The 27,121-nt window shown below is 38.2% G+C and overlaps 1 protein-coding gene across 4 annotated transcripts in view; it reads left to right on the plus strand.

The window, feature by feature from the left end:
* SLF1 (SMC5/6 complex localization factor 1) overlaps positions 1-19,638 on the plus strand; it is a 77,229-nt gene extending 57,591 nt beyond the window's left edge. For 3 of the 4 annotated variants that reach the window (XM_048849286.2, XM_048849288.2, XM_075128577.1), the window contains 7 exons: positions 3,577-3,722; positions 6,151-6,320; positions 6,924-7,057; positions 9,068-9,160; positions 9,577-9,759; positions 11,314-11,331; positions 13,013-19,638. In XM_048849286.2, coding sequence (XP_048705243.1) covers positions 3,577-3,722; positions 6,151-6,320; positions 6,924-7,057; positions 9,068-9,160; positions 9,577-9,759; positions 11,314-11,331; positions 13,013-13,515 — 1,247 coding nt within the window. In that variant the 3' untranslated portion in view covers positions 13,516-19,638. The remainder of the gene's footprint in view (positions 1-3,576; positions 3,723-6,150; positions 6,321-6,923; positions 7,058-9,067; positions 9,161-9,576; positions 9,760-11,313; positions 11,332-13,012) is intronic. The other variant, XM_048849287.2, reaches the window with a different exon arrangement.
* The last annotated feature ends 7,483 nt before the right edge of the window (positions 19,639-27,121 follow it).

Genomic DNA, 27,121 nt, shown 5'->3' on the forward strand with positions numbered 1-27,121 from the left:
AGTTCCATAGTAACCAGGACATATTCCTTCTGGTCTTCTATCCAAAACTGCATGCCAAAAACAGGAGTAGGAACTTTACTCACTAGATGTCAGATACACACTGGCCTTCTACACAGGACTAAATCGTTTTGGAAAACTACTCAACTTTTTGTGGATGTTGCAGACTGGATGAAGGGTCTCCCAGTCTCAGCCCAGAGAATCTCATCGTGGATCACTTCCTGTATCCACATATGCTACAGCCTGGCGAAGGTCCCTGCTCCAGTTCTGACCACATGTACTACAAGGGCACAAGCATCTTCAGTTGCATTTGTGGTATATGTCCCTATCAAGGACAACTGTAGATCGGCAACATGGTCTTCGGTCCACACTTTTGCGTCTCGCTATGCCATCACTCAGGAGGTTAGAGATGAGGCTGAGTTTGGCAGAGCAGTGCTACAGTCTGCTTGTCAATGAACTCCAGACCTTTCCCCTACATCTGCTTGGAAGTCACCTACATTAGAATTAACACGAGCAAGCACTCAAAGAAAAAGGGTCACTAACCTTCCATAACTGTTCTTCGAGATGTGTTGCTCATGTCTATTCCAAACCCCCTCTTCCTGCCCCTCTGTTAAAGTTAGCTGGCAAGAAGGAACTGAGGAAGTGGCGGATCGGTAGGGCCCTTTATACCATCATCATGAAAGCGTGACTTCAGGGGGCACCAGAGCTGACCTGACTGGTACCACTGAGGGAATACTTTCTGGCAGCAGTGCTCGGAGCAAGCACATACCTACATTGGAATGGACATGAGCAACACATCTCAAAGAACAACAGTTAAGGAAGGTTAGTAACCATTTTATCATGGCTCTGATGAAGAATTTTCAAGCAGAGAACCATCCTGCCCCAGCTCACATATCGTTTTCATCCTCAGATAAAGCTGTAGTTTCCAAGACATCTAAAAGACATGACTACAAGATATTCCAGGACATGTTACATATAATGACTGCCACATTGGAGATTACCGTGGACATAGTCCAGGGGAAAAAAATCACTCAAGCTCTGGAATATCATCCACACTTTGATTCCTGGAAGTCTTGCAATACTCATCATAAGGGACTTTTAGAGCTGTCTAAATTGCTCTGCCAGATGCCTGCCTCCCTGTCATCAACTTTGAAGAGAGGAGACCGGCACTTGAGGTTCTTTCCTAGGTTTTCGAGCAATTTTATACATACTCCATAGTGGGATCATTAATTGTCACTGTGGCTAATGAGAGGTCGAGACGAAGCCAATGAAAGGTGACACCAGAAGAGAAAGAACTCCCAAAAATTAAATTTGGACAAAAAATTATTTCACAACAGTCCTCTAAATGAGAATTGCCAACTACCAATACCTGTTGGCAAATTATGATTATGTGAATTGGGTTCTATGGTTAAATTCTCATTTCAGGACAACAGAGAAGAACTTACTCTCTTATTGCTGAAGATCAGCTTCTAGCATGCACATCCCTCCAAGCAGCCCTTGATGCTGTGGATACAGCCTCTAGATCTCTGGTGACTTCAGTTGCTGTGACGAGATCCTTGTGGCTCCACTCTTCAGGAATCCCTAAAGAAGTTCAAGTAAGAATTGAACATCTCCCACCTGAAGAATATGAACTCTTATACTTTCTGAAGGACTCGCATGCCACAACGTGATCTTTAGGGATCTATACTCCTGTACACAGTGAAAGAACTTTGCCTCTGCTGTGATGGAGGCTTGATCTTTTTCATGTTGTTTTTTTCCAGACCCTCCACCCAACCCATCCTCATCATTTTTCAAGGACTCCTCTAACAACGATGTGTTACATCAGGATGTGCAGTCACTTCTAAACTTTGGAGCAGTGGAAGAAGTTCCTTAAGAATACCAGGAAAGTGGTTTTACTCATTTTTTTTATTCCCAAAAAGAATAGGTGTCAAAAGTTCTGCTCCAGAGGGGACAAAGTTAGGGATCCAATAAATTTATAGTCACATGATCCCTAGACCTGATGTAAGATGACTCTCCAATTCCATTAATCCTGAGAGTTCTCAGGAAGCTCAGGCAGGACTCTGTTAGAATAATCCTGGAAGCTCCAGCATGACTGAGACAGTTCTGGTACTCAGAGCTAAAGAATCTATCCTCCAATACAGTTACTTCCCCAGCCAGAGGCAAAATCACAGAAGCATGATCAAATGGTTCATCTGAATCCATGGTCCCTGCATCCTGAAGTATAGATGCTGGCTGGCTGACAGTGGAAAGATCCGGGATCCGGCCCATAGTGTTTCCACTTTGGATGTACAACTTTGGATGTAATCCTCTAGAGACGCTGCAGAAAGAGTATGGCAAAATCCTGGAGCTTCACAGACAAGTCTGAGCTGCCTGCAGGCTTCCCAAAAATCTCATAACTGGGAAAAGGCCATTTCCAGAAAGGAAGTAATCCAGGAAAGGCATTTCTGTTCTAAATCTACTTGCCTTCTTCTAATGAAGATCCCTTACACAAAAACTGAGGATACGTTTACATTGCAATAAAAGACCTGTAGCAGCTGGTCCAGGTCGGCCGACTTGGGCTCATGAGGCTTAGGCTGTGGGTTATAAAATTGTAGTGTAGACATTTGAGTTTGGGCTGGAGCTCAGGATCTCAGACCCCATGAAGTCAGAGGGTCTCAGAACCCAGGCTCCAGCCCAAGTCTGAGTGTCTCCAGGGCAATTTTATAGCCCTGCAACCCAAGCTTCATGAACCCGAGTCAGCTGACCTGGGCTCTGAGAGTCGGTGCTGGGTTTTGTTTTTTTTTTTAATCACCGTGTAGACATACCCTCAAAATACTGAACTTAACAGAAAACCTTGTTACTTTAACCAAATACACATTGTATTCAAATGTAGCATTTAATTTATTAATTTGGGGGAGGAGGGAAAGTGTTCTAAATGCCTTCATATGGAATATGAAATTTGTAAAAACAGGTGATAAAAGATTTGGTTATAAACAATGTTGAGCATGTTTGGGGGAGGGGAGTCAGCCTCTATCTCCACCTTTTGTTACAATCATTGGACGTTCTTGATATTGAATACCATTAACATATGTGTCAGCATCATGACAGCATAGCATTCATCCAGGATTTGCTACTGCACCATGTTGCTTTTGTTATATGCCTTCTTGGCTAATGTTTCATACTCTTTTTTTTTTTTTTTTTTTTTAATATGGATGGTATTCTATTGTCCCATCTGAAATTTTGAAGATTTTATCACTAGTGTAACTTCCTTGAATAAATACTTTCCTTTTCAAAAATCTTAGCATAACAGTTATGCAGATTGTATCAGAGATAGTCTTTTATTTAAAAATGATGGATTTAATATTTTAAGCAGATTCACTTTTTAAAACCTGATGAGCGGTGTCACAAAAATTATGCTTGTTAGCTACTGGATTATATGTTGTTTGTAAATTGGCAGTTTTAATCATTTAATTTATGAATTAGCAGTAGTAAGGAAAGAAATCCAGCAGGGGCATGAACTATGATTTCGCCGCCTTTGATATGGCTCATGTATCTATCTTTTATTTATTTGTCTGTCTGTTTAATTTTTCCCCAACCTAGACTTTTCAACACAGGAATTAAAAATGTTCATTTGTTCCATACCATCTCTCTGGCTTCAAATGTTTGTTGCAGAGGCAGTCTTTAAAAATTTATGTTTACGGAGGAACATTACTATTTCTGCCAAACCTCTTTCTCTTCACAAAATAGTAAGTAGCATTTGTACTGTTTGATACTGAACTACATTTTGGAATGTAATATGACTAACCGACTAATGAGATGGAATTCTGGAAACCAATAATTTTTACTTATTTGCCTTCTCCTTGTCCTACACCACAGTTAGAGGAGATATGCATTGCCTGTGTCGCATTCCATCCTTGGAGAATCCAAAGCGTTTAAATGAAAAATAATATTAGGTTTGGGTTTATCCTGGCACAGATATGAGATCATAGTTCAAATATGGATATGTTTTTTTTCTTACGAAGCAATTCTTAGTGACAACTGTCTTGTTAAGGTGGCAGCCTACACCAACAGATAAAGTGAAAAACATTAAAAATAATCCTTTTTCATTGCAATATTAAATTCCAGGTGTAGGAATATGCCCAATTTTGTGTGATAAAGTAAATACTGAAAAAAGGCAATTCTATCCACTATATTATTCCCAAACACAACTTTGTTTCATGATTCAGAACAGCAGTGTTCCATCTAAATTTTCTTCTGTTAATGTTCCATCTTCTGCTTCTGTCAAAGTTGCTACCTTCACATCACAATTTCTGGTGCTTGGGTATGGAATGTTAAGACTGTCTTCAAATCCCCAACTAAATCATCCCAGCCAAAAGATTAAAACCTCTAAGGAAGGAGATTCCACCACCTCCCTAGGTAACCCATTCCAGTGCTTCACCACCCTCCTAGTGAAAACGTTTTTCTTAATATCCAACCTAAACCTCCCCCACTGCAACTTGAGACTATTACTCCTTGTTCTATCATCTGGTACCATTGAGAACAGTCTAGATCCATCCTCTTTGGAACCCCCTTTCAGGTAATTGAAAGCAGCTATCAAATCCCCCCCCCCTCATTCTTCTCTTCTGCAGACTAAATAATCCCAGTTCCCTCAGTCTCTCCTCATAAGTCATGTGCTCCAGCCCCCATTTTTGTTGCCCTCCGCTGGACGTTTTCCAATTTTTCCATATCCTTCTTGTAGCGTGGGGCCCAAAACTGGACACAGTACTCCAGATGAGGCCTCACCAATGCCAAATAGAGGGGAACGATCACGTTCCTCAATCTGCTGGCAATGCTCCTACTTATACAGCCCCAAATGCCGTTAGCCTTCTTGGCAACAAGGGCACACTGACTCATATTCAGTTTCTCGTCCACTGGAACCCCTAGGTCCTTTTCTGCAGAACTGCTGCCTAGCCACTCAGTCCCTAGTGTGTAGCAGTGCATGGGATTCTTCCGTCCTAAGTGCAGGTCTCTGCACTTGTCCTTGCCGAACCTCATCAGATTTCTTTTGACCCAATCCTCTAATTTGTCTAGGTCCCTCCCCCCCGCTCTCCTGTTGGTAATAGCTCATCTTAAGCGATCACTCTCCTTACAGTGTGTATAACACCCATTTTTTCATGTTCTGTGTATATATAAATCACCTCACTGTATTTTCCACTGAATGCACCCTATGAAGTGAGCTGTAGCTCACGAAAGCTTATGCTCAAATAAATTGGTTAGTCTCTAAGGTGCCACTAGTACTTTTTCTTTTTGCGAATACAGACTAACACGGCTGCTACTCTGAAACCTACCCTCCAGTGTATCTACCACTCCTCCCAGTTTAGTATCATCCGCAAACTTGCTGAGGGTGCAATCCACGCCATCCTCCAGATCATTAATGAAGATATTGAACAAAACCAGCCCCGGGACCAATCCTTGGAGCACTCCGCTTGATACCGGCTGCCAACTAGACATGGAGCCATTGATCACTGCCCATTGAGCCCGACAATCTAGCCAGCTTTCTGTCCATCTTCTATACAGAACAGTTGCCTTCAGATATAGAAGAACTCAAGATAGATTGGAACTTTTTTATGCATTGTTCACCGTAAATAGTCTTTAAGCAGAGCACTGGGGAAAGACATATGTAAGCTGACAAAACAAGCTAAGAAATGAACACACAAGCTAGCTTTACCATGTGTAATCAACACATACACAAAGAAAACTCTACTAATGTTTATATAACATAGTCAGCATTATTAAGTCTTCATATGACAATTGCACAGTAAAGTAAATGGAAACATTTTTTCAGTGAATAAGGCAAATTCTCATTCCTTTTGCAAATTTTTCTTGGTCTCATGGAGATTTCCCCCTCTTCCACAGGGTGGTATTAATTTCTGGCCTAATTTTGCCACCTGAACTCCTGTTGAGTAGTATCTTGTTACCTAAGTAGTCCCACCTTAGCAGTATAAACAGTCTTAAACTTTTTTAAAGTAATGGGTGTAGTGATGTGATTGTGGTTGGAGACGGTCTTAAGTAGAGTAAATGCAGCAAAAGATGGAGGGAAAATGAATTGTAATTTCTAATGACCAGTTAAGCAGTACTTCTTTTTCCCTAAACACAGTCATAAAAATTGTAACAAACATATTATTTTTGCAACAGGTTTGTTCCTATTTGCCTGCTTTAGGAGAAGTAGGTATGCATGAGACTGGGAAAGTGCAGAAAGTGAAGAAAAAGAAAATAGGGCAGTGGCTTTGCCCTGAGTCTCAAAGGGCATTACTGATGCTAAATGGTGATAAGCAGAACCAAGCCAAACTGCTGCCTGATCTACCGTAAGTAATACCTATAACATCACCAGTTTTATTCTGCTTTGGGGGACAGCTTCTGACCTGACACATTTCTTGAACTTTATGTGACCTGTGTTGTTGTCTGCAAATTACTGTGACTGGCAGAAAGCTCCATTTTAAACTTGTAACACATCTGGGTAGGTTTTTTTCCCTCTCTCGGTTTATATGTATATTGATGCACGTTCATTTCCCTAGGGAAGCATTTTACATTAATAATGGAAATATGTAAGTATTCACAGAATTATTTTTTTTAAGTCTGATCCCCATATAATTACTGCTTTAAACAAGTATGTACTTTGCCAAATGTTTTTAAAATGCAATTAAGATTAAGTATCAGAGGGGTAGCCGTGTTAGTCTGTATCCACGAAAGCTTATGCCCAAATAAATCTGTTAGTCTTTAAGGTGCCACCGGACTCTTCGTTGTTTTTAATTAAGATTAAATTTCAGACTCTCTAACTTGGAAACACACATTATATGTATGGAGTATATACATGCTGTAATAACATTAAATATGTACATATGTTTAATAATTTTCCAAACAGATTAGTTTAATAAAAATATACTTGTCATTGCTTGATTTCCTTTTAGTGAACTGATCTTCAATAAATTCCCTCCATTATCAAAGAAGTTAAGGATGAAAGCAGAAGTTGAGGTGTCAAACACCAAAGAGAATCGCCACCCTTTGGATGAAGAGATGCACTTTTATAAGACTAATATTAAAGGTATTCTGTATATCTAATTTATGCTAAAAATTTCATATGGTTACAGTCAGTACTTCCAGGTTTGATATACTTGCCCTGATGAATGCTGAGCTAAAGTGATGTCCCAAGCCCAAGAAATACTTTCTTGTGTATCATATTAGTTGTTTTCAACATTTGAGAGAGAAATCATTTTATACATGGTGAAATAAAGCTGCTTACTCTATTCCCCTCCGCCCTCCCCCCCCCCCCCCCCCAAAAAAAATTAGAGTGTATAGCTTGTGTGAGCTCATTCCAGTCTTGCCCGTCTTACTTTGCTAATCCACCTCAACCTGTACTTGGTAGGATCAACGTCTTCTGATTTGAAAGTATAATTCAGTCTTCATCTCTTTCAGTCCTAGACATTTTGTGAACAAAGACTGAGAAGTATGCTATGTTGCATAGCTGTGTTAAGCATATGGACGGTTTTCTTCCAGGCATTGAGCCCAGACTATGAAATGCATTTGGCTTTTAGTCTTAACTATACTGGAACCCAAGTACCTTAGAAGGAAATAGCCCTGCAGTAATTCACTCAGGCCTCACTTACTATACAAATTTAATAAAATGCACTTTACACAAGTCTATACCTGGCCAGAATCACTTGCTGGAACTGGGTGGGTTTTTTTTGTTTTGTTTTTTGTTTTTTAATCTGAGCCTTACCAATAGTGTTTCTAATACAAATATATCTATCATGTAGACACTCAAGGGAGAACTGAAGTAAAATTGGCAGAAAAAAAAAAAAGCCCTCATCATTTAAGATTTTATATTCAGTAGTGTATGTCTCAAACAATGAAGGACAAAAAATTCACCCCATTTTGGGGTTTAAAAAAAAAAAATTTCCTCAGTAACAGAGCCAGACCATGCATTTTAAAAATTGGTGCCCTTTCCCTTTACTGCTTCTGTAAGTAAAATTAATGTGAATGATTGCATGCGGTCTTTATAAAGGCAAAATGAACTAGAGGAATAGGGCAGAAAATGGTCAACCCTTCATCTTCTCCATCTCTCTACCAAAATCTCAAGTAGCATCTCAATAAAAATAAAAATTCTACTGAAAAGAACTAGTAGGGAACTGACAGTTGTACTTTAATGTGTGCATTAAATATTGTAAAAATACACTGTCGTGGCACTATTGTATAGATTGAGAAAATTACTCTGATATATATTTCATTTCTAACCTGTTTGCTGTTGCATCTTCAGTCAGCTTGCATCAAGATTTTGATCTGGCTTTTTGTTCAGATATAATCACTTATTGAAAACAAATTTATACATACAGTAGGCCTGAAGTTCTTACCATGTATTCATTAACTGTGTCTTTACTTATACATAGCAGTTCAGTCTCTTGCTATTCAGTTTGTCACCTTTGTTTCAGCTTTAAATGGTACCTTACCTCTGTGGATGATTTTTTTTTCCCTTGTGGGTTTTTTTTTTTTTTTTTAAATGACTCACTCTCTCTTTCTGCGCTATGGTAGCCAAGTCAGACAGCCTATTGAGAAACAGCAAACCATCTGTTAAAGGATTTGAAATTCTGAATTATACTTGAATGTGTAGAGGCACTCGTGCTTAGCCAGAAACATTCATTTGAATTAAGCTATAAATGCTGTGTAAAAAGAATCATACATTTAACGTAGGTTCATGAATAAATTTAAGGGACAGCAACTGCACGCTAAACTTTTATTGCTTGAAAACCCAGTATTTTTGGTGTTCTGTGATCATTCAGTGCTTTTATAGTGTGATTGAAGCTTTAAACCTTGAATTGGGGGGTGATAATTCCACTGTTAAACCTTTTGCAGTACAATTTCATTGCTGGATCTGTGACGGAACAGAAGCTCTGTGGGTTTAAAAAAAATTTATTTTTTTTTAAAGGTGTTTAAACAGGACAAAGGAAAATCTTACTCATTATTGAATTTTCTGGCATGCAGCCAGATCTCCTAGTTGATTATTTCTTTAGTTGCTATCTTGCCTAGTGTAGTATAATCTATTATTTTTTTATGGTAGGAGAGACAGCCCTGCATATAGCTTGCATAAGAAACAAAGTGGAGAGACTGATTCAGCTTCTCCCTTTTCCTGGAACAGACATTAATGTTAAAGGTAAGCATGTTGATTTTCTGTACTGAACCAACATATTAAACCAACCAAATAATTTTAGTATTTTCATTTTGAAATACAAAGTTCACCTTTTAGAAATACTTAAAGAAAATCCTAATTGTTTTAATAATATGGAGTCATGACTTAAAGCACAGGTTTTATGAAAAGCTAGCCTGTAACTAAAGTCCAACCATGTTTTATATTAAGTCATAGGTGAAGTCTTAAAAATTTTCTATGTGTTTTTGAATGAATTTCTTTTTATTATTTTAAAATGGGATTAATCTTCAAACATTAAAAGGTAAGTGTGGTGCTAGTTAGCAGAAAGAAAGTAGTGCTGTTTAATGAATCAGAATTATAATATTATGAACAGTTTACTATTACTTTTGCTCTTTTAAAACTTCCCTTGATTTATAATTCAGACTATGCTGGCTGGACGCCTTTGCATGAAGCCTGTAACCATGGTAGCACAGTGTGTGTCCGTGAAATTTTGCAGCGTTGTCCAGAGGTAGACCTGCTCAGTCAAGTGGACGGGGTGACTCCTTTGCATGATGCACTGTCAAACGGACATGTAGAAATTGGCAAACTGCTACTTCAGCATGGGGGTGAGTGCATTTATGCTAAACTGGTTTTAAGAAAGTGTCCAGTGTTAAATGAGTCCATATGAAGTTCATAGCATCCTTCTTTGCTGATGGTTAAAATGCAATACTATTTTAAAAGAAATGTTTAAAATAAACTTTAAAAGCTGGTTTGGTCACTATAGATAAAATCCTTATGATTTTTTCACTTATTCAGATTCTCATAAATATGTGAAATATAATATATCCTTGACTTGTAAATTCTTTTCAGGGTTTGAGTGGTTTGATTTTTTTTCTTTGTTTAAAATGTTTTATACTCCCATGATGAGTTAGAGAGTTATATTCTGAAAGATTTTAGAGAGTGAACATAAAGATTACCCAGTTACCAAGCAAATCTACAGAATTTTTTTATTGTTTTAATCTATATTGCAAGGATTTCTATAGAGATTTGCTAGTCTAGTTTTCTAGGTCGTGTTTATAAATTTAAATGAAAACTTGCTCAGTATTTATGAAAATGATTATCTTTAAAAAATACGGTTTGCTGACAAACTAGCTGAAGAAAGGGCATTTTGTAGTTGTCATAACTGCTGTTTGGGGAGAGGGGTACCAATAGGAGGGAGACCATAGTTTAACACGCATACATTGCTCCCAATACAATTTACAATGCATGCTTTTAATAATTTTTTTCTTTAGTGACAGGATTCTTAGATCATGTCTTGATAAATGCTATACCAGCTGAATTAACTTACTGTGTTCATGAACAAAGCTCATGTAAAAAATTGACTGTTTTAAAAAAGACAGTTGATGTCTCATCTGCTAAAACAAAGATTTATGTTGCTTGTACTGTTCACACCTACTTTGTGTCAATCTAATCTCTATGCATTATATCCCATGTCCAAATCTTTGTGATAGTGATCATTCTGCACATAACCACATAAGGCAAAAGAATGCACTGTATTTAGATGACTTATAACTTAATTCAGCTAGAGACAAAATTATGTTTGGTTTTTGGAATTATAAGACTTCTGTATTTACAGTCTTCTCCTGCCCCCTAAAGGCTACTTCTGTGTCTGTTGGGCAGACATCATCTCTTAATCAATACATTCTTCTGCTGTTCTACCTCAGTATGTTTGATGAGCTTCAATGCTGTGGCTCCCAGGTGTTTTATTTGTCTACTCACCCATGTATCTGACATGCCAAGCCAATACCTGGCCTCCCTTCAACTGGTCTAAGTGATACAAGAGCCAATATTATAGTAAGCCCAACTCTTCAATAGAAAATGGCATTGCACTGACAGATGTGCATTTTTCCTGAGCCTTTGTGAAGAATAGGCAGTGGATGATCCTCTTGTCCTCGGGGAGATCTACTTGCACTTGCATTCATCAAGGTCTTCTGGCAACTGTACAGACTGCATGCAGCCTTATCTTTGCCTTTGTCAGATTCTAGGTTTTGGCCTGTCAACCAGTTTGACACCATGGTTGTGGGAACTGCATTACACATTCATCTTAGATTCACTAAGGCTTGGTAGCTGTAATTTGGAGCATTTCTGCATTAACTTTCATTTTCTCTTTCTCTCTCTAGTATTCAGATTTTTACAAGGTATTCTCTTTTTCTTCAAAAAGGCTTCACTTTGCAAAAGTTATTGTGGCTACTTTACATAATCAGTGTTAGATTAAAACAGTATTATAGTTAAAGCAGCATTAAGTAATTTAAAATACTCTAGCTATTGTTGCTAGATTTAGTGTTATGTACATGGTACAATAACCTTCTATTAGAGTTTAAACTGCAATTTACCTTATCGAAAGATGGCTAATAGACACATTATGTTAAAGAAACGATGCCATTTTATAGCAACCCAAATTTGCAACTTAAATAAGCAGTCTTGAAAACACCATGTGTTGTGCATTAACATATTTCTGGTATGACCATTTAATTTACTTGTGATCAATACATTTGTAAAGTGTTACAAATTTGACAAACTATTTTAGTAATACATTTAGGGATTATTAAAAGGAAGAATCTGACACAGTCTGAAGAGCTAACATGTTGCCTGTTGAAAGTTAATTGAACACAGTTTAATACAATACCTAGTCTCTGTATTGCAGAGATTGCTAAAAACAGGTATTGTAACTTAGTATTTAGTAGCTGAGAGGGACCTGGATTCTCATCTTGCCAGCTGACTTGGTGCATGACCTGGGGAAAAGTTACTTGACCAGCTTGTGCTTTAGCCAGCCCAGCAATAACATAAGGTAAAATCTGGACTTTGCTAATTAATGCTGTATTTGGGCCCAGCTTCTGCAAGAGTATATCAAATAACTGATCACTAGAAATTCTTAATGAAACTGACCACACTGCACCTTAAATCAGCGGAGTGCGGGGAAGGGACGTTGTCTGGCTTGCTGGGGAAAGGGGTATATCAATTTAAGGATTGGGACGAGAGAGGCACAGACACTGCTGCAAAGGCAGGGTGGGGTCAGCATTGTGACACTGACTCATCCCTCAGGAACCAGGGGAGTTGATAAGGGCAAGTCTGGTGGGAGAAGCTCCTTGGTAAAAAACTTAAAGGAGGTGTTTGTTAAAGGAGCTGAACAGGGTGGGGTTCGGGGCACCAATGACTGGCATGGCAGGGAGCCAACCCCCAATTCCTTGGTAGCCCACCTTAACCCTCATTCCAGGTGGGGGGATGGTAATGTCCCAGCAATGGGTTGTCTGGGACCAGGATGGAAAAGGAGAAGTGGGGGCTGGCAGAAGCCCCCAGGTGGACATCGAATGAACATGGAGTTAGCTGCACTGTACACTTATCTGCTGGGTAGTCCCAGACATCAAATAATAAAGTTGCGTCCTGATTAAACCATATACATATGTCTCCTTTCCTTCTTCCGGTGTAGCCGGACAATTAACATTTGCAACACTTCCAATATAATGCATGTTAGTTTGTATGTTTGCAGTATATTATCACTTAAATTTAAAATAATTAAGATGATTGTGATTTTTTTCCTTTTCCAAATAATAATTTGCTTTTCATATAATATATCAGGTGGTAAACCAAGGCTTATATAATTCTGTACAAAACTAGGCAGTTGACTTGAAATTGCTTACTAATGTGTCTTGACTAGGCAGTCAGTATGTAATTAGTTAATTTGTGCCAACATAATTTGGTACTAAAAGAGGTTATAAACAGAACCCCTAGGTGCTGCTCCCTTCCCCAAAAAATAGCAGCACTGCTCAGCTGCTATCTTAAAAATGCTGTTACTATTAATGCTTTATATTTTTCTTGCAGGACCACTGCTCCTACAGCAGAGGGACTTTTATGGGAAATTGCCACTGGATTATGTGGAGTCCCTAGCAGTAAAACAAGAACTTTTGGATATTGTCCACCCAGAAGAGACTGTCAAGGACTTCTATGAACGTGTGGAAAAAGATTTCCACAGCCAGCAAAGAGAACTTTGGTTAATTTTATTTAATAAGTTGTTGCTAAATTTTTGTTCAGTTTATAACTTATCTTCACCCTCTCCTTTACCTTTTAAAGAAGTAGCCCACTTAAATTCACTTCCATTAGTAGCTATTAATGGCTGTAAATTGAAAAGTGGGTCTCTTACTGATTGGTTAGTAGATCTTTATGTTGGAGAGCTACAGACTTTCCAGAAACTTCCAGAGTTTATTCAGGAAATATCTGAGAACCTAAAAAAATCTTTTGGAGAACAGGTACATCCCTTACTGGCAACACTAGAAACTATGGCAATGGCAACTCAGCCATCTACTTTTCATCTTTCTAACCATTAAGATCAGTTCCATTGGTTCAGTTGTGATAGTTTATCATGGACACTGGCGAGATTCATTCTTGTGGATACAGGAGTACACATGGCACATCCTACGCCAGGCTGGCCTAGTGCTACCTAAGAAATATTCCTTTTGATCCCTTCTGGCATTTTAAAGCGCTGAGCCAAGGCTTCCATAGTCCCACTGAAGGAAGCTGCAGTGTGGAAATACTGAATAAATGCACCTCCTGGCCACTACCCCTCTGTGGCCAATGCCATCAACTTTTCAGGCTGAACTGAATGCCTGTGGCTCTCTCAGCAGAGCAGAGTTCACTTGCACCATATCAACCCCTCTTTTTTTCCCCTTCTAGCACATTTTCTGTTATGAGGAACTTTGTGCCAGAATTCTTGCTGGTTTCAAGGACGTTGACCCTAAAATTTGTCTGATTTAGACACTACAGTTAGTTACTTTTTTCCAGGGTGTACAGTTATGCCTGCAGTTCTCATGTGACTAACTTTTTGAATAGTTGTCAAATAAATTAAAAAAAAAATGGAAAAACTACTACTACAATTATCCATTTTTCTTATATCATCATCCTGGAAAATGCATATCTTTAAAATACATTTAAAAATTTAGCTCAAAAGTTAGTTTTTAAAATTTTGTGTATTTACAGTACCAGTTTACGGTACTTCCCATATTGTCCTTACTGATTTTGTATCAAAGGATATTGACAACGTTTTTCATGCAAATGAGCCATTAAACTTTCTACTAGCTTTCTGTAGTATTGTGGTGCTCACTCATTCATACCTGTATAATGATCAGCTTGACTCAGATCCTCAGCTACATTAGAACTGTGGTTGGCAGAGCTGAATCAGGAAGGGTTAAAAGGAACCAAGCTTCCTTTATGCTTTCCAGATTCCTAAGGCTGCTGTGGCCCAGTTTGGCCTCCAACATAAGTTACACAACCTTGGGGCTTCTCCAAACTATGCTGGCTTGTAATAGCCCTATGTAAGTCTGTATCACTGGCAGGGATTGCCAAAGCATGAAATGCTGTGATGACATCCTCAAGCCTGTGGTGGTACTTGTACAGAACTGACATTTTAGTAGCTGGGGGTCTCACCCTGTCAAGATATGGCAGTTTTAAGATAACTCCATGCTGCTTATTTGAAGTTGGGGTGCCAGCCTCCTTAAAAATTGCAGCCCCATTAATATTAGGATTTTGTCCGCAGTACTAAGAATATATGAATACTAGACAAGATAAATCCTCTAAACTGATAAACTAATCCTCTATCCTAATTTAGGATTGTGTGCTTATAAAGTATTATATTGGTTGTGTTTAGTAATTAATTATACAGAAGGGGCAAATCCTGCCCCCTCCTCCAAATGTACAAAGACTGGTGATTCTGATTCATAAGAGGAAGGGCTGAAGGAGGACAGAATTTGGGGAATCCATACTGTGCTGCCCTGCACAAAGGAATTGAGAATGGGATGGCAATGGGGGATCTGCCAAGATATGGATACTCTTCACGCCCAACTCGATTTAGGCTGGGGTCTGGGGAAAGAATTTGCCCCATAAAGGAAAATGCAAAGAAATGCTGCTTTATAATAAGGATACCTACTGAAATAGTAGGACAAATTATAATTCATTAAAAGATTAAGAATAATCTAAAATCTTAACTGTCAGAAGGAATGGGCTGATTAGTAATGTTTCAATTTGCAGTTCTTTTCTAATAGCAATGTATAGTGTTAAAGAAACTAAAAGAAAAGGGGATAATAGCCATTTCTGGAATTGGTGTTGCTTGACTAGAGGGAATAAGTTACATTGATACAGCTGGCTGAGGCACATTAAAACTTCCATTTAGCTTTCATGCAATGGAGACGTGAACTCAGCAATAAATCCACTGATGATGCTCAGGCTGGTTTGGTCTTGGAACCAGATATTTATTACAAATGTTCAGTGGTTATTAATGACTGATTATTTTTATTAGGCATGTATATTGAGCAAACTGTTCTAGTGAGGATAAGGAGTCCTCTTGGGTTAGATTTGTTTGTTTTGAGCATTTTGACTTTTCTACACTCTGATACTTTACAATAAAATAAAACTTTGTTGTAGATGAAATGTGATAGCAATTGTAATTTCAGTGTATGCTGTAGTAAACAGGCATAGTGAAAGTGTTCTTATGTACAGATGTTGCAAAGAATGCAAAATATGCCCTTAATTGGTCACATTAGATTTTTTTTTTTTTTAAATCATGAATTTGAGACTCAGTTACATCATCACGCCATAGCAAGCCACAGCAAAAGGATAGTGGTAATACTCGTAAGGTGTTGGTTCAGACTTCAGAATAAAAAAAATCTTAGATACAGAGATGAAAGCCTTCATGGCTTTTCCTTGACCTGATGGAGATAATTTCTTACTTGCGTCCTTAAACTTACATTTAGTCCAATATATTTCCTACCACAGCTACTTGCTATTTTGTCATTTAGTCAGGGCAACAAAGAATAGTACAACTACCAATTCTAAGACCTGTTTATATATAAAATTTATTTGTGTGTCTGTATAGCATATCTGTAGAACTACCATGATTGGTGCTCTCCTGCAAAGCTAAACATGGATAGGAGAGTCTGGGCTGTGCCTGTAAGACAGTGGGTCTTATGGTGGCTTTAAGCCATCTTTGCACCACCTGGACCTTGAGCTGCTCCGCTGCACCCTGCATAATTTAGACAGCCCTGGTGGCCCTGTCAGAATTATGGCAGCCTGTCCTTAGCTGCCTAAGGGCACAGCACAGCCCTGCCTGAAATCTCTGTAATGCTACAAAGTGCAGCCCCTCCTGCAGCATGCCAAGACTGGTCCTCTGAAAGCAACCTTATGACACTTTTCTCCAGTTCTTGCACCACAGGAATCTTCTCCCAGCCAGAGTTTGGAGATAAGAATGATTCCATACCCCAGTGGCTGGGCACTAACCTGAACATAAGAACGGCCATACTCGGTGAGACCAATGGTCCACATAGCCCAGTATCCTGTCTTCTGACAGTGGGCAGTGCCAGATGCTTCAAAGAGAATGAAAAGAATACGGAAATTATCAAGTGATCCATCCTCTGTTGTCCACTCCCAGCGTCTGGCAGTCAGATGTTTAGGCACACCCAGAGCATGAGATTGCATCCCTGATCATCTTGGCTAATAGCCGTTGATGGACATATCCTCCATGACTTCATCTAAATCTTTTCTGAACCCGGTTATACTTTTGGCCTTCAACATCCTGTGGCAACAAGCTCCACAAGTTGACTGTACGTTGTGTGAAAAAGTATTTCCTCATGTTTGTTTTAAACCTGCTGCCTATTAATTTTATTGGGTGACTCTGGTTCTTGTGTTATGTAAAGAGGCAAATTACACTTCTCTGTTTACTTTCTCCGCACCATTCATAATTTTATAGACCCTTAGACATCTTCCCTCCCCCCCCCCCCCAAAATGAACAGTCCCAGTCTTTTTAATCTCTCCATTTGGAAGCTGTTCCATGCCCCAACCACTTTTGTTGCCCTTCTCTGTACCCCTTCCAATTCTAATATGTTGTTTTTGGGATGGGGTGACCAAAACTGCACACTCAAGGTGTGGGCGTACCATGGATTTCTATAGTGGCATTATGATATTTTCTATTTTATTATTGGTTCCTAGCATTCTTTTAGCTTTTTTTGTCGCTGCATGTTGAGCAGATGTTTTCAGAGAACTGTTTACAATGTCTGCAAGATCTTTCTTGAGTGGCAAGATCTAATTCAGACTCCATTATTTTGTATGGATAGTTGGGATTATGTTTTCCAATGTGCATTACTTTGCATTTATCAACATTGAATTTCATCTGTTATTTTGTTGCCTAGTTTTTGTGAGAGCCCTTTGTAACTCTGGCTTAAAGTCCTTGGTCCAATGATTATTCAATTAGTTATACAAAGTGAAACAGCCTCATCAGGAGAAACTGCAAGAATCCAATCCACCAGCTATTGCTATCCAGTAGCCTAGCTAGCAGTCAGGGCACTCATCAGAGAGTGCCCCAGAGTGAGAACCTGGATCTCTCACATCCCACTACTACTACTACTATATTTCTAGTAAATTAATAGGAAAATCTACATTTTTGTCTGAAAGCAAAACTTTTACGTGAATTAATAATTGCAGTAAAATGAGACCTAAGTTGATGAAAAGTAAATTTGTTTGATTTTTTCATCTCCAGTACTGAGGAGATTCTTCATTTCCTCCTGAAGTTTTGAAGAAGCTGTTTCCTTGCAGACCCTTCTTTCTCCACTGGAAAAGTACCCCTTGTCATGATACCTTGGTAGGCTGCCCTGTTGTCCCGTTTCTAGGTCTCCCTGAGTACACCCCACATAGGTATCAGAAATCATCTCTTTACCTTTTCTGGGATGGAATTCCACAATTCACCCACTCTCAGACCAGGTTCTGGGTTACAGCCCCCTGGATATCAAGTGTGACAAATTCAGCAGATTTAACTGGGGTTGGACCCTGCAAAGGTTCTCTCTTTCAGAGTCTGTGACAGCATGCATTTGCAGTGAGATAGAAACAGCTTCTTCAAAACAAAGCCTGATTTATTTTGCCCAAGAGGTACTCGGCACTTAGAGAAGTGGATTTAAAATAACAGTGACCTTATCTAAGTGTAACCTCTCTATCCATAGCTCAGGCCAGTCTGTCTTATTCTCCCTTGTAAATTGGGAGAAACCGCCTACTTTCTTGTAATCTTCTCCCTCTGTCATCCTCAGGGTACCAGTCAGTGAGTTTAATATTTAATACCAGTTAATTGTTTGTTTTTGTAAAGTGCTGTGCAAACCCATCATGCTGTTTAAAGAATATATTTTGTTGGAAATTTACAATTCCTTGTCTTCAATATTGAAAATTGCTGTGTCAAAAATTGAATTTGAACTGTAGGCCTTTGCTGACCTAAATGCTTGCTTTTAAGGTTTCTCTTGAACTTGATGTTGTTGAATGTACTGGAACATAATGGCATATAATATTTAACATAATATTTAATTTGGGATGATATAGTGTTGTAATATTTCTGCTTAATATCACGGTGTTTTGAAAACAGGCTCAATAAATAGGCTAACTTGAACACAAAGTCTAAATCTAAATAGCTTTGATTCAAACCATCTGAGGACACTTAAATGTAGGTCTGTCCTACAAAGGAAGCATGTCATTTATTTATCTTTCTGATGTACTAATGGGGGGAAATAAAACAAATACTTATGAGAATTACTAGCTTGATGTCTGCATTTGCAGCTAAGTCTTAAATACAAATATCCGTGTCAGAAATTAAGGAAATCCCATTTAGTAAATTGTGAGAAAATGTTCATAAACTGGAATGAGGGCTGGTCTCACCACCAGATGTGAAACACTTACACACCTTGAAACCACTTGTACAAGTCCCAGTTATTCAGATAAAGTCGATAAATACAATCTTGATGTGTGGGTGGGTGTGTCTTTAAAATGAGGCCTTAAAAAAATTTCCCGCCTGCTTTGCATGGATGTTAAAGATCATGTGGTGCTTTTAGGTTTGCCTTCATGTCACTGGCAAAAACATTTCCCTTTCCCCTACTGTTTCCCCCAGTGTGCTGTGGTCAGTTGGCTGCCTCCTTACTCACTCATCTTGATTTCAGTGATGCTGTATATATTTAATGTGTAAAGAGTGTTTGGCTCCTTTTCAATGAAAGAAAAGTATAAATTGTTTTATTACTATGATTATATGGTATCTACATATTAAGTCTTTAGTATTGGTTTAATTTTAGACTTGACTACATTTATCATCTTAACTCATTAAAACACAAGTGCTTATATTTCCCCGGGTAAACCAATGTGGTTCAGGGTGAGTTATCGTAAATGGTGTTATCACTAGGTATCACTATTAGCATATGTGTGCAGTCCTGAAAACTTAAAATGGCACCTCTTCTTAAGCAAAATTCCCTTTATTTTTAGAGGAATTCCCGTATTATTCAAGGGAATTCACACAGTAGGGGAGGAAATCCCTTGTGGAACATGTGAAAACTTTAAGGCTTCAAGACTGTAGTAATGTTACACTGAAATATTTGAGTATCTGTAAGCAACTATGATTTAAATGACTGATTAAATTACTCCAAAAATACTTATAGAAACTAGTATTGAGATCCTTTTGTGCATCCCTATCTGTTTAAACTTGATACTAGTTAAGAAGGGAAAAAATCGAATATACTTCTTTCCTTCATCAATAATGCTAGTAGGAATTACTGTTGTAGACTACTACAGTGGAAGAGATTACTGGTTGGGAAGGAAAAGGGAAAAGATGTCAGTATTTAATGCTTTTCTGTTTCTATACTACATTAAGACAAGCATATCTGAATCTGGGATCCTGCATTTAAATTTCGCCCATTCAAACACTCCACCAATCTTTCAGATGGGTTGTTGCTGTATTGGCCTCTGAAAATTGTGATTCATCTTGATTGCAAAAGAATTAAAAACAAAAGAAGGATTGAGTAGTCAGTCTATAAAGATGGTTAATTCAGGAATGCTGACGCACACAAAGAATTTTCTGTCATCACAGTCCCTTGTATATAGCTAAAGGTTAGAGTAATGAACAGTAATTCTTCTCACTCATAACTGAACTTCTTTTATGCATTTCTTAATTTTCATAGATATTCAAATTGGTAATTCTTGAGGAGGGTCTCACATTTTTCTCTTACCTGGTACATTTAATTCAACCAACATTGCTGTTGTTTTTACAAATAGGGTATGTTTTAGTCAGACTACTAATCTGCAATAAAACAACTATTATTCAGTTATCCTGTCTTTTTTTCAGAGAAGCAACATCTATTTTATTGAAAAGACATTGAAGATAGAGAAGGTATAATGTAATTATTTGTTTGTGAAGCTCTTTTTAGAATATAAAAGCTATTATATAATCAGATTGCAGTAAAACATTATTTCACGTTTTAATTGTTTATTTTTCTAATCGTGTCTGTGCACTAGTTGTCCATTTATTCTTAATTTGGTATTTTCTACTTCACACTTAAGGATTTTTTAATGAGGTCTTATCGTGTTACATAGATGGGTATTTTGGAGACATTAAGGTATGTGCTGAAATTTTCCTCTGAGAATGTTTCTGATCTGTCAGTTTGAGGTGGTCTACCAATCATTAATTTAAGCCTTCTCAAAGCAGACCTTTTCTGTGTGAGGGACATGCTATCTATAATGGCTCTTAAACTGCTAAAGATTGAACTTTTTCATATGGATACCATGTGGCTTGATGATAACATATCTTCTCTATCAAGCCCTTATGATTTTAGGAGTGTTCATGGAACATGAAGAATTACTTGTTCCCTGATGGGTCTTTTCAAACTCAACACAAAAAAGCAGGGAGGGAACTGATAAGATTAAATGATGGGGACACTTATCAAAGGCTCTACCATAGATGTATTTATAGGGAGTTCACTACTGTTATTAGATTATGGTTCTTTTTTCTTGTCAAATCCAGAAAAATGCTTTCAAATGCATATTGTATGACAGCAGCATCAGGTTTAAGAGACAATGCTTTGAAATGGTATTATCTAGTTTGCCTACAGTGAGTCCTTGCTACCAGTTCAATTGCCGGCTTACTGTTCTGTCAAAGGGTGCGATCTCATACCTGCACAGTGGAAAGAAGGAAAGCAACTTCTGCAGAAGAAACTTTAAACAGGTGAACTGTCTAATTTTCAAACTTTTCATTTTATATCTGCTTACAATATTTTTTTGTAAACAGTCAAAGTAGTCTGAGTTAAAACCACCCAACTGACAGCAAAAGCTAGGGACAGACTGATCAACTGGAAACACAAGTAGATTGTATAACTAGCTGGTTGGTAAACTACCCACACTATAACTACAGTATAAGTAAGTGGTATACACCTTCAGTTTCTCAGCAAACTTTGTTTCCTTTCAGAGTAACAGCCGTGTTAGTCTGTATTCGCAAAAAGAAAAGGAGTACTTGTGGCACCTTAGAGACTAACCAATTTATTTGAGCATGAGCTTTCATGAGCTACAGCTCACTTCATCCCTGCTATGCCTTCCCATTTCCTCTGGCATAGCAGGGATGAATCTGGTCCATTCTCTTATGGCTTATACACATTTGTTTTTGTTCTTTAATTATGGGGTTACTTTGTCCTAAATGATAAGTGTTTTATCTAGTTTAGCATTCCACACTAACCATTTAATTGCTTGTCTTTGGTAGCAGGGTCTGTAAATCATGGTATAGCTGAAGTTAAAAGGTGAGGGGTTTGGTTTGAAAGGTTGGCAAATTTACCAGTCAAGACCAGTTATGAGAAGTTCCTGAGTGACTTTGGTGCATAAGTCTCATTGAAAGTCCATGGAACTTTGGTGCTTTTAAAATTTTTTCCTCATCGTCTCTTTACTTTTGGTAAATGATATGTCCCAAATAGATTTCATTAGGATGTACGTAAATGAGAATGTCTGTGGATTTGAGATTGTGAAATCAATGTTTTAAAAACATCAAATAACATTTGATTTCTAGAATTCATTTGTAGATGCAGTTTAACACTGAGATGAGATAAGTATAAACTAGTAGCTTTTGCATTTACTACTTCTGCACATACTGAGTTCAGACACTAGATCAATAGCTTTTTTGGCGTTACAAGGATTTAAAATGTAGGGTAAAAGGTTGCTGTTAAATGATAGTGCTGGATGTTCTCTCTGTAGGGGTCTGCGGACATGAACTAAAATACAATATCAGTATAGCAACAGCACAGACCTTGTCAAACAGCTGCAGTAATGTATGTCATATTTCATCAACTGTATGTTAAAGGCAAAGAAGAATTTAACTTTCAGGGCTGAGAGTCAGACAAAACCCAGGAAACTCAAAGGTAAGGCTGACAGTTCATCCTTATCTGTTGTCATTTTCCTTTTTAAATTGGTCACATTTAATTTAGTGCTAATGAAAAGTGAGAGTTTAATGCACCAGGTTGAGCCAGGAGCAGCATGGGCAGATACTATGCAAGCCTCCACACACAGGTATGACAGTGCACATAAAGCCTCATTTGCATTAACCCTTCTCTTCTAATCTTGGTTACTTTTACTTGTGCCAGATTATGAGGTGGGTCTGTGATTTAAGGACTAGCAGACACCAAAATTCTTGAATATCTTTATCCTCAATGAGATTTGAAACCCAGTTCTCTAGCGGGGCTGCTGGTATGAACACTTAAGCTGCACCACTGAGACTCTTTTTTCCTCTCTTTGATTTACCTCTGGTTGAATTAAAATCTAAATAACGTTCCTAAATTTGAATATCCTCACATTTGACTGTGCATCAATTAAAAAATTTTAAACATTTAAAATTCTATTTTATTTGTAAATGTCATTGTTTTAAAGAGAGTAGGGTCAAAACACAACCTCTGTGTTGCCCTCTAGAAGAAGTTGCCCTCTATGTTGCCAAACTGCAAAAATCAAATCACTGTATATAATTATAAAAACAACTGGACTTAGCAAAAGAACAGGAAAATTGCAGTGTGAAAATTAGTTTTCGGCTTTGCATAATTCATTAGAATAACCTCTTCTATCCATCCCCAAATGTCCTTGCTTTGACATGAGTGCTTACTGGAAACACAACACTCTTTACAAACCACTGCTTTTCCGTCTTTGTTGTTGTGGCCTTGTCCTTAAACATTTCCAAAATAAAATGCAAAGATAGGATTTGATTCTAGTCATTCAGAAGCACAATTTCCTCCCCTTTCACTGGAGTGCAGCCAGATTCTGTAAATTAGTGTACTTTAGCCCCAAATTACCTAGCCCATAGTTTAATGCTTACACACTACAGTAACACCTACACAACCTCCTGCCAAAGATAGTTGCTTCCCTTTACTCCCGAATGCTACTGGTAGATTTTGTGTTCTAGTATTTTTCATTTCTGTTATTACCTTTCATGTGGTAGGATCCCAAAATGCTTCAGAGTCTGTGTTCACCGCTTAAATACAACTACCTTAAGCAGTGAAAGTGAGCAACTAAGTACCTAACCAGCACGGAAGGAAAAATGTCTGCCAAGGACTGGGGGGATGTTATGTAAAAGACCATAGCACCCAGTATCCCTAACCACCAGCAGAGCCCCATAGTGCTAAATGATGTAATAACAAGAGATCAGTCTTTCTCTAAAGAGTTTATAACCTAATATTCAGAGCAGGCATAACAAATGGGCATAGTAAATATTTAGAAGAAATGGGGGAAGGCAGATGAGAGTAACCATACTATGAAAGCATGTTTACACAGGATAGCTAGATTGTCTTGTGTTAGGAAGCCCAGAGAAGACGTTTCTGTAGGTCAGGATGGTAGATGAGGGCCTGAACTAGAATTTCAGTGCTGTGCACAAGAAGAAGAGGCCAAATCTTAAAGATACTATGGAGGACGAAGTTGAAGATTTCTATTAGATTGAGATGTGCAGGATCTAGAAAGAAGATGGGGTCCAGGATGCAGGCATGATTGAGAGGGAGGATGGCAATGGTAAATGAGAGAGAACAGTAAGTGGGGGAGGGCTTGAAGGGAAGACAAGGAGCTCTGTTTAAGTTGAGGGTGAGATATACGGAAAAGATGTAGGTCTGGACTGGAGACAGCTCCAAGAGTTAGGGTAAAACTGACGTATTGGTTTAAAGATAGTAATTGAATCTGTGTGAAGAGAGGATTGCCAAGAGATTAGGAGAAGGTGAAGGATAGAGAGGAGAGGAAGTGGACTCACTGAAAATGATGCTGAAGGAATGACAAGAGAAGTTGGAGAAGTGGCAGCTGAGAAAGGGCAAGATTTTAAAAAAGGTTATCAACTGTGTAGAAGCAGTCAAAAGGTCAAGGAGGAGGATGGAGCAGAAACCTTGGAACTGGACACTTAAAGCCCTTGGTGAGAGCAGTCAGTGGAGGGGATCCAGGAGAGGAACTCAAGTCAACAGTTATAAGTGATTTGTTCAGTGAGTTAAGAGGTGAAAAGAAATTGGATGGTAGGTGGAGAGGGAGGTAGGGACAAGACTTCTGTTTTGTTTTGTTTACAGGATCGGGGAGAAGAAAATATGCTTGTCATGAAGGGAAAGAAAAAATAGGACACTGATCCATGTGACCGCTGTCCTAATGAGCCAGTAGGGGGTATGACTTATGGAGTGTCAGTTCTTGTGCTCTGCACTTCAAAATATAAAGAGAAGTGACTTCTTTAGTGTGTGCTCCATCCTTTTTTCAGTAAATCATGAGGGTTCTTTCTAAAATTCTGTTACTGCCACTATAAATCTTCTCTAGTTTTGTTTTCTTGTAAACAACATTCACTTTCAGGAGCATATTGAAGTTAAGATTCTTGTCCTTTAAACAAAGGATTAGTGCTTTATTACTAATCAGTGACATCACAGTTCTGTTTTTAATAAAATTGTATGTGGCAATTAACATTTTTACCTAGAAGCGCTGTGAAAAATGTATATTTTACCTTTTAACAATACCAAACGGTATGTGGTCAGTTTCTCAGTTAGAGGTGGAGCAGATCTTGTTTAAATATACATCCTAACAATCCTTAAAGGATTACTGTGTGTGTGCTTGTGAGCACTTTCCTCAGTTCAGCTTCACAATAAAAATGCCCCAGCTGACCTATTTTCAGAGATGGGGCAGCGGGGGAAAGAAGGCCCCAAGACTCCTTTAAGGATTTCCATCTTCCTCTAGGGCTTCAGGAGCAGGAAATTAACTGAGGCAGGGGAACTTCCTAGTTGATTAAGGGGACTGAAGGATGCAGTGGAAGACCATTGGTTCCTGTGCAGCCAAGGGGAGGATTAATTGGCACCCTAAGGAAAGGGCCTTTGTTTTGGAGGAGGGGTTGAAGCTCAGAAGGAATTTTTCCCTCACTGACCAATTGGCTTGGGCAGTGTGGGATTTTCTTGGCTTCCCCTTAGAAGCCCAGCCCTGTTGAGAATGTTAGGTTGAAAAGATCTTGTTTTTGTTGCGTCTTGACAGGTGCTCAGTACCAGTCATCATTTACTAGGGGGTCTGGTTCCATGACAAACTACAGTTGGAAGCAAGATTAGAAGAAAGCATCTTTGAAGAGGTTGCACGGGACGGGATTGAGGCTCCTAATATGTGGTACAGCAAGGATGCAATCCCTATTCCTCGTATCTCTTTAAACATCTTAGGAACAAAAGGCAGTGGGGTCACAGTAATAGTACTGAGATCAAGTTAAAGGTGTGGAAAAGGGGGCTGCAAGTAGCTTCCTCTGGTAATACAGATTACAGAAAAAAAATGACCTGCACCTAACAAGTTATTGCCAGCTAGTTTCCCAGATGTGTTTATTAAAGTTGCATCATAATTAAACCAAAATCCTGATGTTGTCTGTGTTCCCGCAGTGTCCAGAACAATCTGTTACATACATTATATTGTAACACAATTGTTTGAGACATTTCATTTCTTTTCTAAATTGAGAGAATTGTGAAGCTTAATCATGCTGATATTCAAGGTTCCCCTTTATTTAATAAGACTTCCAGCTGACTGTCCCTCCTTTGCCACAGGTCAAAGCACATCATTGTACCCAAATGAAACCACAAAGTTACATGTACTGGAAGTAATGTTGTTTGCCTATTTGTTTTTAGTGATTTTTTTTTGCTCCAAAAAGTTTCTTTATCAACTTTCAGCCTAAAAGCATTTTTTAAGAGCAAAGTCTATAAAATTATGAAAAGCTACTCAATAGCGATACAACTGTACTGTTGCCTTAACTTTAACATTGAATCATCCCAGCAGGATAAAGAGGGTAAGCAAATGTCAGCTCATTTGAATGCTCTTTAATCAGCTTGATATCAATAAGCAAATAATTTTGTGGACTTTCTGTGAATAACCTGTTCTAATTTATTTGGAATTTGACTGAGAAACAGCAGTTTTGTCTTGTGTTTCTATTAATCTTTTATGTTAAAAGTAACATTTGTGTTTACTTATTGCTACACCAGTAAGGGCTAAACTATTCAGGCTTTTCTACTAAATAATCTGACAAATATAAAAAAGCAGTTTTGACATAATTGGATTTTTGTTGTTGTATTACAATTGATTTGGGAAATAATGTTTATATTTACTTACCATCCTACTGGAGCTCAGTTTGTCTTTTTAGGATTTTTATATTAAATATCCAGATTTAACTGATTTAAAAATATGGCTATGGCTTAATTCGTTAAGTGATAAATTCTTACACGCCAAAATGAAATTCTGTAGAAGTATGACACACACTCTCTCTCTAATAGATACTTATTGCTCAGAGATTAGCGTACTACTTTGGATATTAACACCGTAACAGTTCATGAAATGTGCGTGTCAGTTTTTAAATGAATATTTTATTGATCTAAAAATCTTAATTTATAAGTAAAACTTAAATTCCCTGGATTTATTACTGTAATGTAAGGGATATATTGCATTTACAGTGAATCGTGCTGCAAAAATAATCTACCCTGCCTGACGTTCTGACCTTGTCCTTTTCAAATCCCTTAGGACTACTAGCAACAGTGTTACACGCTCCTTAATTTTTTAATTTTTTTTTTTTGCCTTTAAGGGCCTCCATGCTCTAGTTCCTGCCTCTCTCTACTTCCCCATCATCACTCCTTTTGCTCTACCCCCAGCCACTTGACT

The sequence above is a fragment of the Caretta caretta genome, chromosome 5 (assembly GCF_965140235.1).
Source record: "Caretta caretta isolate rCarCar2 chromosome 5, rCarCar1.hap1, whole genome shotgun sequence".
In the NCBI taxonomy this organism is placed as follows: Eukaryota; Metazoa; Chordata; order Testudines; family Cheloniidae; genus Caretta; species Caretta caretta.